This window comes from Heterocephalus glaber, unplaced genomic scaffold (assembly GCF_053883595.1).
Source record: "Heterocephalus glaber isolate CG9 unplaced genomic scaffold, H.glaber_assembly_v1.0 deba00001608, whole genome shotgun sequence".
NCBI classification, from domain to species: domain Eukaryota; kingdom Metazoa; phylum Chordata; class Mammalia; order Rodentia; family Bathyergidae; genus Heterocephalus; species Heterocephalus glaber.
In genome coordinates this window covers 9853356-9867612 of record NW_028258379.1, presented here as the reverse complement: position 1 = coordinate 9867612, position 14257 = coordinate 9853356, and the positions used below count along the sequence as shown (strand labels likewise).

The 14257-nt window shown below is 38.2% G+C and overlaps 1 protein-coding gene across 3 annotated transcripts in view; it reads left to right on the top strand.

Moving 5' to 3' along the window:
- Positions 1 to 14257, top strand: part of Dcaf5 (DDB1 and CUL4 associated factor 5) — a 109751-nt gene that overhangs the window by 81362 nt on the left and 14132 nt on the right. For all 3 annotated transcript variants that reach the window (XM_004837335.3, XM_021247316.2, XM_087195309.1), the window contains one exon: positions 7426 to 7492. In XM_004837335.3, the coding sequence (XP_004837392.1) occupies positions 7426 to 7492 (67 nt within the window). The remainder of the gene's footprint in view (positions 1 to 7425; positions 7493 to 14257) is intronic.

The following is a 14257-nucleotide window of genomic DNA, read 5'->3' as shown; positions in this document are numbered from 1 at the left end:
CTGGCAAGTAATCCAAAGAAACGAGAGTAATGTAACTTCACATACAAAAATAGTGTAATCTTATGGGTATGCATATTTGTATGTTTTTATTGGGAGCCAGTGGAGTTTTATTTCTCTTACTACAAATAAATCTATGGCTTTGCCTATTTCCAAAGAAAATTTGCTTAAATTGCTTTGGGTGAAATTTATGGTAGACCCTGGCTATAAATGATACGATCAAAGGTATATTTTGTACCAATTAGCAAACCTTTTTCTAGAAATGGCTTTTTAGACAGCACATCACAAAGTTGTTCCATTACATTTTTTCCCCTTCTGAGAAAAGGTCAAGGAAAATAAGAGCTGTGTTTGATTTAAATGTTAAATAGCAGTCTCTCTTCTGTTACTGACTCAGGCTACAGAGCCATCTGGTTTCTCTATCCTGGTCAATGTATTAATTAGATAGACATGCCATCTCCAGGAGAATAATTAATCAGTTACTCTGGAAGAACCCTTTGGAGAGAACTATGAGTTGATCAGTACTCAGAGAACAGTAACTGATTGAAATATTTCCCTCTCCTTCAGCAGATATTTTCGAGTATCATACGTTGTACAGACATGAACACCATGCACACATGCGCATGCATGCAAGTCTGTCCATCTATCTGTCGAGAACAGCCGAGAGATTTTTCTCTTACCAAAGGGCCTGATGAGGGCCAGGGATTTAGCTCAGTGGCACCTCCCCTGCCTCATAAACACAAGGTCATGAGTTCAATCCCTAGTACCCAAAAAAAGGCTGTTGAGACATATTCTGATTTATTCCGAGAGCATGTGAGATGAATGGGTTGTCCCTTTTGTTTATAGCCATATTTCTAAGCCCTACAAAATTTATAAATAGTAGGCAATTATCTGTATTCCAAATTAGTCCTTTCTTTGGTTTGTTGTTTTTTTTTTTTTTTTAGAGAACATACATAATTTGAGAGATGAAGAAAGGGGCAGGAGTTTTTGCACGGGGTGCTGAGCATTACAACAGTACAAAAAGTAGAGTAGTAGTTGAACAGCTGTTTTTCTATAAAGATTAATGGATTGACAGGATAGATATTTGGACAAGTCAGAAAGTGACAGTGACAATGCAGTGATTTTTTTTTTTCAGTGTTATAGATGGTGGTCATGGAGAGGCCTTCTTAAAATCTATTGAGAAGGAGCCTTTGTTGAACTTGCTTGAGCAAGTTCTTATCTTCATACTGACACTGGATGAAATAAAAACCCAGCATGCTTTGGCTTCAGGTTAATTCTACTTAAAATATCTAGAATGCACTCAGGTCAGTAAACAGGTTGCCATTTTGAACCACAGAATGAACAGTGCAGTGGGTCAGAGTGTGGCTGGCAGTTTTCTGTGGCCAGCTGGGAGGGACTGTGGGTAATGTGGATCCACGCAACAATCCATGCCCATTTTTGCATTGATATCACCCATCTTGCCCACAAAGCCAAATTAAAATTAAGTATGTATACTCTCTGATCTGAAGTAATCTTTGTGTCTTCTCCCTCAATTCAGAGCATTTTGGTAAATTAGGTACTCAGTTGCCTAGATAACAGAGTATTTAAAACATTCTTTCTGCCATTTTTAGAGCCCTTCCTGCTTTTCTCAGTTAAGATACATTGGGAAGACTTATATGAAGTGAGTTTTTAATTTGTGGTTTACCCCTCCCAATTTAGAATAAAATAAACTTGAAAATCTAAAAAAGGTAAATGAATTATTCATATTGATATCCCTTCATATTCATTTGGCCACAATTTTATATCACCTCACATATTTAGTTTTTAGTTTGTTAGCCTTTTCTAAATCTGAATAGTAATCTGTAGGTTTTTTCACAGGGACATTTTAAATGTGAAATTTGATTGTAGAAGTCCTACTTCTCAAAAGGGAATGAAAATGTTAAACAGGAATGTTGGATAACCATTTTTTCTAATGTTTCTATAGCTTGGCTATTTAGAGAGGGCTATCTGGGGCCAAACCTTTCTGTTATCTACACCAGAAGCCTGTTGCTGTACTTTAGGTCACCTTTAGACTCAAAACATCAGATTCCCTAGGTAGGAACGTGCAGATACTGTTTAAAGTCAGATATCATCTTAAAAAGGAAAAAAGAGGAGAGAAATCATACTTCTGTTTCTACCACTGGAGGTGAAGTTTAATTTTATGGTTAATGCCACATGAGTGCCTTGGGGCAAGTGAAGCAGGTGGTAAGAAGAATTTACCAACAGGAAAAGACTATAGGAAAGACAAGAATTTATTTAGATGGTTATACTGCTAAGGGGCACAGTGAGTTTCCAAGAGAAGAATCAGGCAGTCAGGGTGAAAGATAGGGGGTTTGGTAAGGGTTTGGGGATATGGAAGAAGCATCAGTTAGCACCTTGGAGCACCTGTATTGTGTTTAAAATTATGTTGCAGTTTTGACAAGATCCTTTTCTTTGGCTTACCAGAGGCCTTCAGCTTTAGATAAGAAGGTGAAAAGGAAAAGAGGTCTGTCTTTTAGAGAGTGAGTCAGTACTCATTGGAAGGAATGAATGGACCTTACCTCAAAAGATTTGTTGCTGTCTTATGACTCCTTCTACCTGGAGCAGGAACTGGAAGTCTTTAGGGTGTATCTTTAACTGGAGTTTTTTTGTTAAGAGTTTTAACCCTTTATGGCCGGGGATTTAACTCAGTGGTTTCACCGCCTGCTGGCCTGCTGCGCAAGCACAAGGACCCGAGTTCGATCCCTGGTACCAAAAAAAAGAGTTTTAACCCTTTTGTTCCTAATGGGCAGTCACTATAGTTAATTCAAATAATTGTGTTTTTACAGTTTTTATATGATTATTTTGGGTTTCTTTTGGTAGTGAGTGACGTTGGAACTATTTTATCTCTATTTTCTTACTCATTTTCCATTGCATCCTACAGCAGATATTTGTGAGATAGCCCAACAAGACTTGAAGTACTCTGTTGGTCCTTTTGAGCACTAACCATTAGCAGGCCTCAGTCTGAGACTCCAACCAGCCCAAGTCCAGGAGGCAGTGACAGTGCCTAGAAGACGAATCTTTCCACCAACTCCAAATGATGCAAATGTATCTCTGCACCTAGCCCCCTTTGAATAATCTACTTCTCCATAGCTTGGGGGTGGGGGTCTCTTAGTGGCTACTTTATATCTTAAAATAGCCTGAAACTCTGTGCTGTCTCCAGAAATACTCTTCTTCCAGATATCCACATAACTTGCTTCCTCATTTCCTTCAGGGCTCTGCTCAAAATGCCATTTTATCAGAGAGGCCTTCTGTGACCACCCTAAATAAAACAGAAAATAACCAGTCCTACCACTCCCAACATCCCCTAACCTGCTGTTTAACCTTTACTGCTTAGTACCATCACACATGTATATATACACATACACATATTAAATTTATTTTTGAACTAATTTTCTCTTGCCCACATTATTGTGTATATAGTATTTTTTCTTCTGTCCAGTAGGATGTATGTAATAGCATGAGGGCAGGAATGGGATCTCTTTTGGTCCGTTCTATATTCCTTTCCCTGGAACAGTGCCCAACCCATAGGAAATATTTAGTAAATATTACTTAATGAATAAAGGAACAAACTCAATTTTAATCTGTCACAGTCAGCAGTATCCCAGGCAGCAAACTTTTAATGCTGGCAGGGATCCAGTAGATAACCACAAAATGTCATAAATTAATTCCTCAGAACATTTTGCTATTTCAATGTGTATAAATACTTAAACAGTCTGACTACGTGTCTGCAGGTCAAGACTCATCCTTGCGGAATGAGCTTGGCTCCCTTGTGATAGATGGAAGAGTTAGTTTTAAAAGGTAGAGCACGCAAGGACCCGAGTTGGATCCCTGTACCAAAAAAAAAAAAAAAAAAAGGTAGAGCAATCAACAGCTTTCCTTATCACTAAGAGGAAGCCTATACATTCTATGTATTTTCTAAGTGTTTTAGGAGCTGTCATATAAAAATCTAACAGGCCTTAACTGCAGGAAAGTTTTCTTTCTTCCTTTTAAGGCAGTCTTCTGAGTCATCATTCTGTCTGGGAGTCTCCTTTACCTTTTCAGGACTCTGTCATAGTGAACGGTTGAACAAATAGGAAAGTGCTGACCCCTCACAGTGAACTAGTAAAACCTCTGATAACCCTAGCCTGGACTTACTCTTTTTATGTTTTATTTGCTTAGTTTGTGGAGGTTTCTGTAGAGAGGAACAGAGGAATTCTGTATGAAGTTTATAGCCTCTTTTAAACAGAGCATGAAATAAGATGTTGAGTAATAAATGTTACATAATCATAGTACATATAATTAGTGGGCAATTCTTTTGTGTTTTTTACTCCCCATCCCTTTGTTTTAATTTGGGTTTAAGTTTCAGGTGCAACTAGTTTATTTGAAAGCACTGTAAACAATGGCAGAAGAGTAGAGATGTTAGACAGGGAGATGAACAAAGATTTAGTGAGCCAGCTACTGTGGACAGCTGGAGATTGACCCTGAGGTATAGAACACAAACATCTTAGTTTTATCTAGGAACAAGGAGGTTGGGCTATTGATATACCAACCTCTGCCCATCATTAGTTGAGGTTGTGCTCCTAATGATGTTCATTCCTAGAGAATTCAGCTGACTTAACTCTCAGGCGGACATAGGATGTTAGCAGTTGGAGATCAGCCAAAGTATACAAAGCAGTAAGGCCTAAAGGATAGGATCAAGATATCAAGGAGAAAGCTAAGCCATGCTTCCTGTTCCTGTTAAAAAAGTAGACTACAGAGAGCCATTGCTTTATCTTTGCCCCTTCCATTCTTTTGCCTTTTAAACCATACCTTGCTCTGAAGCTGGCTCAGTGGTAAAATCTCTCTTTTCTTGAATCTTCACTTCAGTGAATCACCAGGCCTCTTATTCTTGTAATTGTACTCAGTGACTTCTACATATGGAATAGTTGTTGCTGACCTGCATATTTTGTATTTTCTACTTGATGTAAGATCTTAGAAATCCAGGTTATTGCTCTTCATATCTTTGTAAGCATCAGAGTGCTTCACAGAGCATTGAGTCCAGTTCTCTCACTTTGCAGGTGAGAAAATAGCCCACTGCTTTTTTCTACTGTGCCCTGGACCAATCACTGAGCCTTTTGAACAGGGACCGTACTGAGATTGAACCCTTTATACTGAGCTATATCCCTAACCCCTTTTTTGTTTTTTATTTTGAGACAGGATCTAGCTAAGTCACTATATCGCTCAGGCTGCCTCAACCTCCCAGAGTAGATAGGTGTGTGCTACCATGCCTGGCTTTCCCTAACCCTTATACATAGCCTTTGCTTTATCTTTAAACATACCTACCTGTAACTCATTGCTGTGTTCCCTTATGTGTTTTGAAGGCTAGTAAATTGACTTTTAAATGATTGCAGCGCCAGGCATGGTGGTGCCTGTAATCCCAGCACTTGGCAAGTTGAGGCAGGAGAATCACTACAAGCTTGAGACTAGCCTGGACTGCAGAGTGAATTCAAGGCCAGTCTGAATTACAAACCAAGACTTTGTCTCAAAAAAAACAAGATTGGGCTGGGGATTTAGCTCAGTGGTTCTGCTGCCTGCCTCGAAAGCGCAAGGTCCTGAGTTCGATCCCCGGTACCAAAAAAAAAAAGATTGCAAAGTACTTTGTACTAAATTTAATACTTGCGTGTTATGTGGTAAAGCATGAGCTTACATGTATATTGGATTTATACTGTCTTTGAAATTATTCACAATACCCTTTCAGGTAAGAAGTTTTCTTTAGAAAACAATAAGCCTTTTTTTTTCCTAGGGAAATAAGCAGATGGGGCCAAAAAGCAGGAAGTAATCATGATTTCAACTTAAAGTAAAAGCTTTGTTAATATTTAGAAATAAATGAGCTCCTAAAACTGCTTACTTGCTGCTGTTAAACAATGTTAGACAGTGCTTTTATGAGTCTAAATTAGACTAGATCTGGCATAGTATCCTTTCTGAGATCAAATGAACTGCCACATAAAAAGGGATTGGTTAGGCCCTGTGGACACTAACTTTTGACTGAGTTGGCAGTGGCTTCCTGCTTAAAGATGTCAGTTGGCAGCAGGTAAGTTCAGGATGCTTGGCCTTACATTAAAAAAAAAATTTTTTTCTGGGAAGCCCCTACTTTGTATTTTTCACATTGATTTTTTTTTTCAAATTGTAGTAAAATGTTCATAACATGAAATTTACTGTTTTGAATATTTAAAAATGTACAATTCAGGGCCAGGGATTTAGCTCAGGGGTTCCGCCGCCTGCCTTGCAACCACAAGGACCCGAGTTTGACCCCTGGTACCAAAAATTAAAAAAAAAAATGTACAGTTCAGAGGCTGGGAATGTAGTATGTGCAAGACCCTGGGGTCAATCCCGAGCATCAAAAAAAAGAATTTTAAAAATTAATAATAAAAATGTACAGTTTAGTGCATTAAGTACAGTCTCATTGTTCCATAGCTATTGCCACTATCCCTCTCCGGAATTTTTTAATATCCCAAACCAAAACTCTGTTCCCATTAAACACCAACTTCCTATTCTCCTCTCCCCCTAACTTTTGGCAATCACATCCTCCTTACTGTTTCTATGAAATCTCACTGCTCTAAATACCTCATGTAAGTGAAATTGCTTAATACAGTGTTTATTTCTTGTGTCTGCCTTGTTTATATTGTGTACTTTCTCAAGGCTTACTTGTGTTGTAGCATGTATTAGACTCTCCTCCCTTTTAAGGGCTGAATAATATTCCACTGAATGTATTACCACATTTTGTTTATCCATTTATGTCAATGGACAATTGGGTTGTTTTCACTTTTTGGCTATTGTAAATAATACTGTTATGAACATAGCTATATAACATACTATATAGCTATATAACATAGCTATATAACATATATAACATTTGTTAAAGTTCTTTCAATTATTGGATTTGCATCTAGGATTACAATTGCTGGGTTGTATGATATTTCTATAATTAACCTTTTGAGAAATTTTCTTACTGTTTTCTTCAGTAGCTGTACCATTTTACATTCCAATTAGCAATACTAGTAACAGGGTTCCACTTTGTCTTGCCAGTACTTGTGCCTGGCCTGGTCAGTACTTATGATGGTCTCTGTTTTTAGTAATAGCCATCCTAATAGTATTCAGTGATGTCTCATTGTGGTTTTGATTTGCATTTCCCTAATTATTAGTGATGTTGAACATCTTTCCCTATACTTTTTGGCCATTTGTATCATCTTTGGAGAAATGTCTGTTCAAATCGTTCACACATTTTTAGAGTTTAAGTCTCTCATAGTACACATAAAAAGATATATAGATATATGTCAATTTATTTTTATTATTGTATATTTATTGTTATTTACTATAACTGGATAGTAATATATCCAATTATAAAATAAAATATAAATTTTTTTGTCCCAACAGTACATCCTTTCAGGCTCTGATGACTTCAACCTGTACATGTGGAGAATCCCTGCAGACCCAGAAGCAGGTATGTCTTCAGTATATTAACCCACTGCTGTGGTTGGCTGTGTTGACTTTTGTCATGCAGTTCCCTGAGAGTACAGATCTGTCACATGGAGAAGATATGTCTCTTCCAACATAATAAAAGTTTATTAGAAAAATGACCAAAGGAAAGCTTAAAATAAAAATGATGCTTAGATTTTTTTCTCCAAAGAACTTTGATTTCAGACCTTATAGATCTTCCTATTTCCTGTCTCCCCATATTTCACACTTGGAATACTTTTATCTTGCTTTTACATGATTTTCCTTCATTACCCATCTCTGCATTTCTGCTTATAACTTTATAAACAGTTGTTAAGGCTCTTCCTTTCCTTTGGTCTTCCTGGCAATGTTAACTAAAGGGAGCTTTCTCTGTTGACAGACAGGTGCATTTCCTGAGGTTTTGAAAACCCCAGACATCAAAGAAATATTTCCACATTTGCTGTAGATATATTCTGAGAAAAACCTAAAACTTTTCATAAATTTAGATATAAGCCTCCTGAGCTTTCAAATAACTGAATCATCCATCTTTATTTTTGATAATAGTGTCCTCTGGTATTTTCTTACCTACTGGTAGAAAAATATCTTTAAATACTTAGGATATCTCAGTAGAAGAGATACCATCTGCTCTAGGTGGTACATGGCGTCAAGCTGGAAAATGGCCATTAGAAAAATACTTGAGGTCTAGGCCAAGTGTATGACACATTTGTCTATTGCTTAAAGTTGAAGGAAGGTTTTGACTTTGCCTGTTCTTGAATTGACAACATTGTTACCAAACATCTGCCTTTCAAAACCTGTTGGGGGCTACTTTTGGCACTAAACTATCCAGTTGCAGTGATTTCTTCTTACTAAAGAAGTTACAGCGGGGCATTTCCCCTGCTAGAATTTGGAAAGTATGAATGAAGCAGCACAATCAGATGGAACAGCAGCTGTCTGCCTGAACAAAGTGATTCTCTAGCACTAGAGGTTGTCCTGGATTGTCTACTACCCCTGCAAATACTAGACTGATTAGTTGAGAAATGGTTGTAATTGTGTATTTTAGCTGATCTTAAAAAGCTTTTAAGTAGTAAGTAGATGGTGACTCCTAACATAAAGAGTGAGTAATCCCCCCTCCTTTCCAGGACTGTTTTCTGGAATGTTTCACTTTTCTATAAAGAAAGAATAGGAAAAAATTAGTATTGTGGGTTTTTTCCTCTCCCTCGTCATTTCTGTAGTGCCTTAGAGTTTGGACCAGTGTTACAATAACAGCACAACAGACATTTATTTTCTTGCAGTTCTGGAGAATGTAAGTCTAAAATCAAGGTGCCAGCAGTTTGGTTTCTCCTGAGGCACTGCTCATTGGCCCACGGGTGCCCACTTTCTTGCTGTGTCCTCACTTTTTCCTCAGTGGATGTGTATCCCTGGTATTCCTTCCTCTTCTTATAAGGCAGGTGTCCTCTTCCAGATGTTCTTCAGAGATAAGACCCTCAAGTTTATTTAGTAGTTCCTCAAAGAAAAGATGTTGGTTCTTTTGCTGTACTGATTTCTCTGCATTCACTCTACGTCTGTATAAAGATTAATTTAAACTCTCTGGCTCATTGATTCTAAAGTGTGTTACATGGTACTTCAGAAAGTACACCCAGTATCACATAAGCTGTTTTGGAGGCCACAGAACCCATGAACTACTTAAATTAGAGTTGCCTAGAAACCCATTCTTTCCACACAGGTTGTGGCTCGTCCTGGGTGCTGGGGTTTCTGTGTACATAGGACAGGACCTTATGATTATCTTTGTTGGATTCACTAAGTAGTTGTTGAGTTTGTTTTTTCTGTCTTTCTCTTCAGCATTACATCATAAATCACAGAAAGTCTGTTCCTTTGATCATCATCTTACTCTGCTTATAACTAAAGCACCCTTTAAGACTATTTTTAGCAAGTCTCTGCTCATTTGGGGGTTCAGTCTTCCTGCCACTATTCTGACAGAACCCAGCCACATTCTCTTCTTTTTTCTTATTCATGAATCTTTCTGCTTTCTATGCTTTCTTGTTCTTTTTTCTCTACTTGTGTATTCATAATCAAGTACTTCTTTTTATTAAAGTAATACTGCTATATGATTTTTTAAATCAAATAATATTATAAAGTGCATTTTAGAAAACACAGCAGTCTAGCTCTCCCTGTAACACATTCATAATGTTTTTGAATTTTGGACATTCTCTATTGAATTCCTGCTGTTAAAATTAGTTTCCAAAAAGAGGAATCTTATCTCCTACATGGAGGGTATTTGCCTGGCAGTTAAAACTGTGGTTCTAAGAGCCTAATAAGGGAATGAAGCTGTGGGTCTTATAGATTTATATACACATTTTTGTCTAATTCTACCCTGAGCTATGATGCATGTCCCTATTTTAAAGAGTCATTAGGTCAACTTAATTTAGTAACCTTCAGGCCTCTACAGTGGACCCTTGACTTGTGAACTCAATTTATTCACTACAAGGGCTGGTTGTAACTCAAGTTGGTTGTAAGTCAAGACTATTTGTCTCATAAGAAACCATGGAAATACCCATAACTTGTTCTGAACCTCCCAAAGAACCCTTTAACCTGTTCATAATATAATAAAAGGATTGTATAATGTACATAATTTACCAGAAACACCAATAATTTTCTTAGTATATTCACCCAAAAGTTATAAAACATGCCTAGTTTACCAGAAACAATTTCATACTGTACTCACCATTCAAGTTGACAGCTTTGGCTTGCAGGAAGGGAGGATGAAATGGAAGGTGGTTATGGTTTGGAAGGAGAATCCCCTTCCATAAGAACATCAGGAATCTGGCTCTCTGGTATCCTTTCTCTCCTTGGGAATATCTGTAGCCTACTAGGACCTGCTTCTGGCTCACTAGGTCTCAACTTTTTCAGAAATGAAAACTGGCCTAAAGTTGTCTGTTTCTATCTTTTCTTTAACACTGTTCTATAGTGCAACATGACATTGTCATTAAGCGAGTGAATGCAATGATTGGCTTTTTCTCTGTCTGGGTGGGTCTTCTCTACAGATGTTTGTAGCTCTGTCCATTTTCTCAGGATTTCCTTTAATTCAGAAGAAGAACTTTGCTGCACTGATTGTTGATACTCCCCCTTTTCTTCAGAAAGGTCCTCAGCTGGCTAACCAGAGGTTAGCCAGAAGTTGCCAAAGTTCTTCTGAGTTCCACCAGTTCCTCAACATCACCACTGTCTACCTGCAAGGCTATGGGCTGTGCTATAGTGACAGTGTCATCAACCACAGGGACAATTGAAGGCTCAGGTTCCTCTACACAGCCTACAAAGTCTCTCTTCTATATAATTTTAGGGCATACTTTTTTCCAAGCAGATCTCAGTGTCCTTAGACATTAGCCCAGTATTTTTCAATTAACACCACACAGGAAATGATGTTGTAATGTTCCTTCCAGAACCCCTTAAGGGTTAAATCTGTATCTGAGACCATCTGGAAGCACTTTAGGAACAGTTCTTTGGTGTATAGATTTTTTTCGGTTGGGGGGGGGTATACCGGTAATCAAATTGAGGACCTTGCACTTGCGAGGCAGGCACAGGGCCACTGAGCTAAATCCCTGGCCCTGTAGGTTCTTGAAGTTAGCTATAACCTGCTGGTCCATAGGCTGCCATAGAGGAGTTGTATTAGGTGGGAGGAACTCAACAGAGCCATGGGAATTCTTCAGCCAATTCTTTCAAACCTTGTGGGTGAGCAGGAACATTGTCCATGATGAGCGCCTTGAGTGATAAACCTTTGTCCTCTAGATATTTCTTAACAGTGAGACAGAAAGCTTCCCTGATCCACTCAAGAAAAAGTACTCTTGTTACCCAGGCTTTTTCATTAGATCTCCACATGCACCCTAACCTGTTCTTCATGGCTTTATGTTTTCTGAACAATCTAGGGGTCTCAGAGTGATAAACCAAGAGAGGCTTTATCTTGAGGTCACCACTCGCATTGGCACATAGCATTAAGGTTAGCCTATCCCTTATAGGCTTGTCACCTGACATTTTCTTCTCTTCCTGGGTCATGTATATTCTCCTGGGCATTTTCTTCCAGGAAAGACTAGTTTCATCAGAGTTGAAAACTTGATGAGAGCAAAAGCCATTTCTCTACATCATCATTTCAAAGTTGTGTATGTAATTTTCAGCAGCCCTTTTCTCAGCACTGGCTGCCTCCTCATGTGCCTAGTTACACTAGGAACCCCAGTCCTCGCTTTAAAATTGTGAAATCACCCCTTACTGGCATAAAATGTTTCACCATTATCACTTGTCGATGGATTTTCCTTCATGAGACCTGCATTTGTAGTTCTAGCTTTTTCACAAATTATAGACTCAGGCTATAACCTGCCATCTGCCTTTAGTTTATCCATAATAATAGCCTTTCTACCTCATCTAACCGTGTTGATTGTGACTTAGTAATTTGAGTAATACCTTTAGCAACAGTAGCTTCCTTATACAAATCTTTTTTCTGTTAAGATTGTTAAAATGGCAGTTTTCAACCTGCTGTACATATTATTGAGATTGGTCACATGAACACCACTCCCATATTTCTCCATATTTTCCTTCTTTCTTTGTAGAAAGACTGCTTTCTTTACCTTCCCTTCCTTTAGCCTCTTTTCTAGCTTTTTGGAGGCCATTTTGATAGCAGTAATCATAGCGATTGTATAAAGCACTGACCAAAATCATGTTCACAAACACGCGCATCTGTGCTCAGACTGAAGCTTACATACACTTACGTATACTTTTCTGGCATTGCAAATCTTTGTCTACACAGCTGGCATTCAGGTTGTAACTCTAGACTTTGGTCATAAGTTAAAACTAAAATTCCAGTTGTAACCCAAATTGTGTGTGAGGCTGGTCATAACTTGAGGGTCCACTGCACTTGTGTTAGGTGAGCATTTTCCTGGGCAGGTGGGCTCCAGCAAGGAGTGTGATGGCATCACTGCTCTTTGTACATGTTTTCAACTTATCTTGTTTTCAGCTTCTCTCTTCAACCCAGCTTCAGTAATACTTGGCACTTCCCATTTTATGTGTCATATCTTTATTTCTAAATGTTGGCAATTCATAGCTTTGAAAAGTATTCAGCAAGCTAAACAAAGCATTTGAGGGCTACCTGCAGCCCTGGAATTCTTGCTTTGAAGGCTTTGATGAAGAAAGTCCTGTCAGGAAATTCCTAATCCAGGCTACTGCCTCTTTGACTTAAGACAATTAATGGACCGAGGACAAACGTGTGCATGATTCCCCTGTGTACCTGTTGAATATAATATAATGAGGCAAGCTAATAGGGGGAAGCTGGCTTGCTGTTATATATTTAATGGTGTAATTGTACATACTTAATTCTAGATGACAAGCAGTCTGTGTTTATTGGATGCCTGTGCTGTGTTTCACAGCATGTGCCAAATCTCAAGAAAGGCCTGAGTATGAAACAGAGGCAAGGGCATCTTTTTGTTATCTACTCTCTTGCTTAGACTGTCTCTCAGTCTCTCTTTTTCTTGGTACTGAGGATCAAACTTGGGTCCTTGTGCTTGCAAGGCAGGCAACAGAACCACTGAGCCCCCGGCCCCTAAAATTTTTTTTTTTTTTTTTTTAATCTGGAGATCAAATTCTGGTCCTTGGGCTTGCAGGGCAGGCAGCAGCATCACTGAGCTAAATCCCTGCCTTCTCAGTCTCTTTTTAATGCTACACAAACTCCACAGAGAAATGACATTATATAAACAATTCTGACTTAATGAGCTAAGTATTTCACATATAGAGCTTCATAGTGGGCTGAGGAGATCACTTGTAGATGTTAAGACCCATACCCATTGTAACACTTGCTGCCTGGCAGGATTGAGTCACATTTTTTAGTTCATGTCAAATAATTAGTTATTCCTAGAAAACCTTTTAAAATTAGAGGAATAAATAAGAGTGAGGAATTTTAGTATGGGGAAGAAAAGGCCCACCAGAATGTTTGTTTTGTAATTCTGAAAGAGGTAAGAAGGGCATCTGTTTTTGTTTTATTTTTTTTTCTAGAAGGCTGAATGCATGAGAAACCTGGATTGTTCTCATCCTCCTTGCTTTCTTTAATACAATTCTATAATTTTTTTATTCATTAAGCTTATTGGTACATTTAGGTACAATACATTTTAAGTATGGTACATTTTAAGTATGATAACATTCATCATTGGGAATTTGTACCTTTACATGATATATCTTGGTTCTTATTTTTTTCTCCCATTCCTCTGCCCTCCCTTCAATCCTTCCACCCCTCCCTACTTACAAAGATTTTGTTTCTGTTTTTTCCTTTTCTCATATTTATACCTCTCCCTTCTTTTCTTTGACCTACCCTTTCTACTTCCCCTTCCCCTTTGGACCTTTCCTTCCTATTTTACATTATCTATTATACATTTTTTGGGGGGGGTGGGTTCTCTTTTTTTTGGTACTGAGGATTGAACTTGGGACCTTGTGCTTGCAAGACAGACGCTGGAACCACTGAGCTAAACCCCCGGCCCTCTATTATACATTTTGGTCCTTATTTACACTGTCAGTTTCTCACACCAGAGAAACTATTTGGTATTGACATATGTGTGTCCTATTTATTTCACTTAAGAGTATGGCCTCAGTGTGCATCTGTTTAGCTATAAATGCCTCTAGTTTCTCATTCTTTATGTTTGAGTACTCCCCTTTTATTGAAATATCACATTTTCTTTATCACATCTTCAGCTGATGGGCAATTGGGCTGTTTCCAAGATTTAGCTATTACAAACTGTGCCACTAT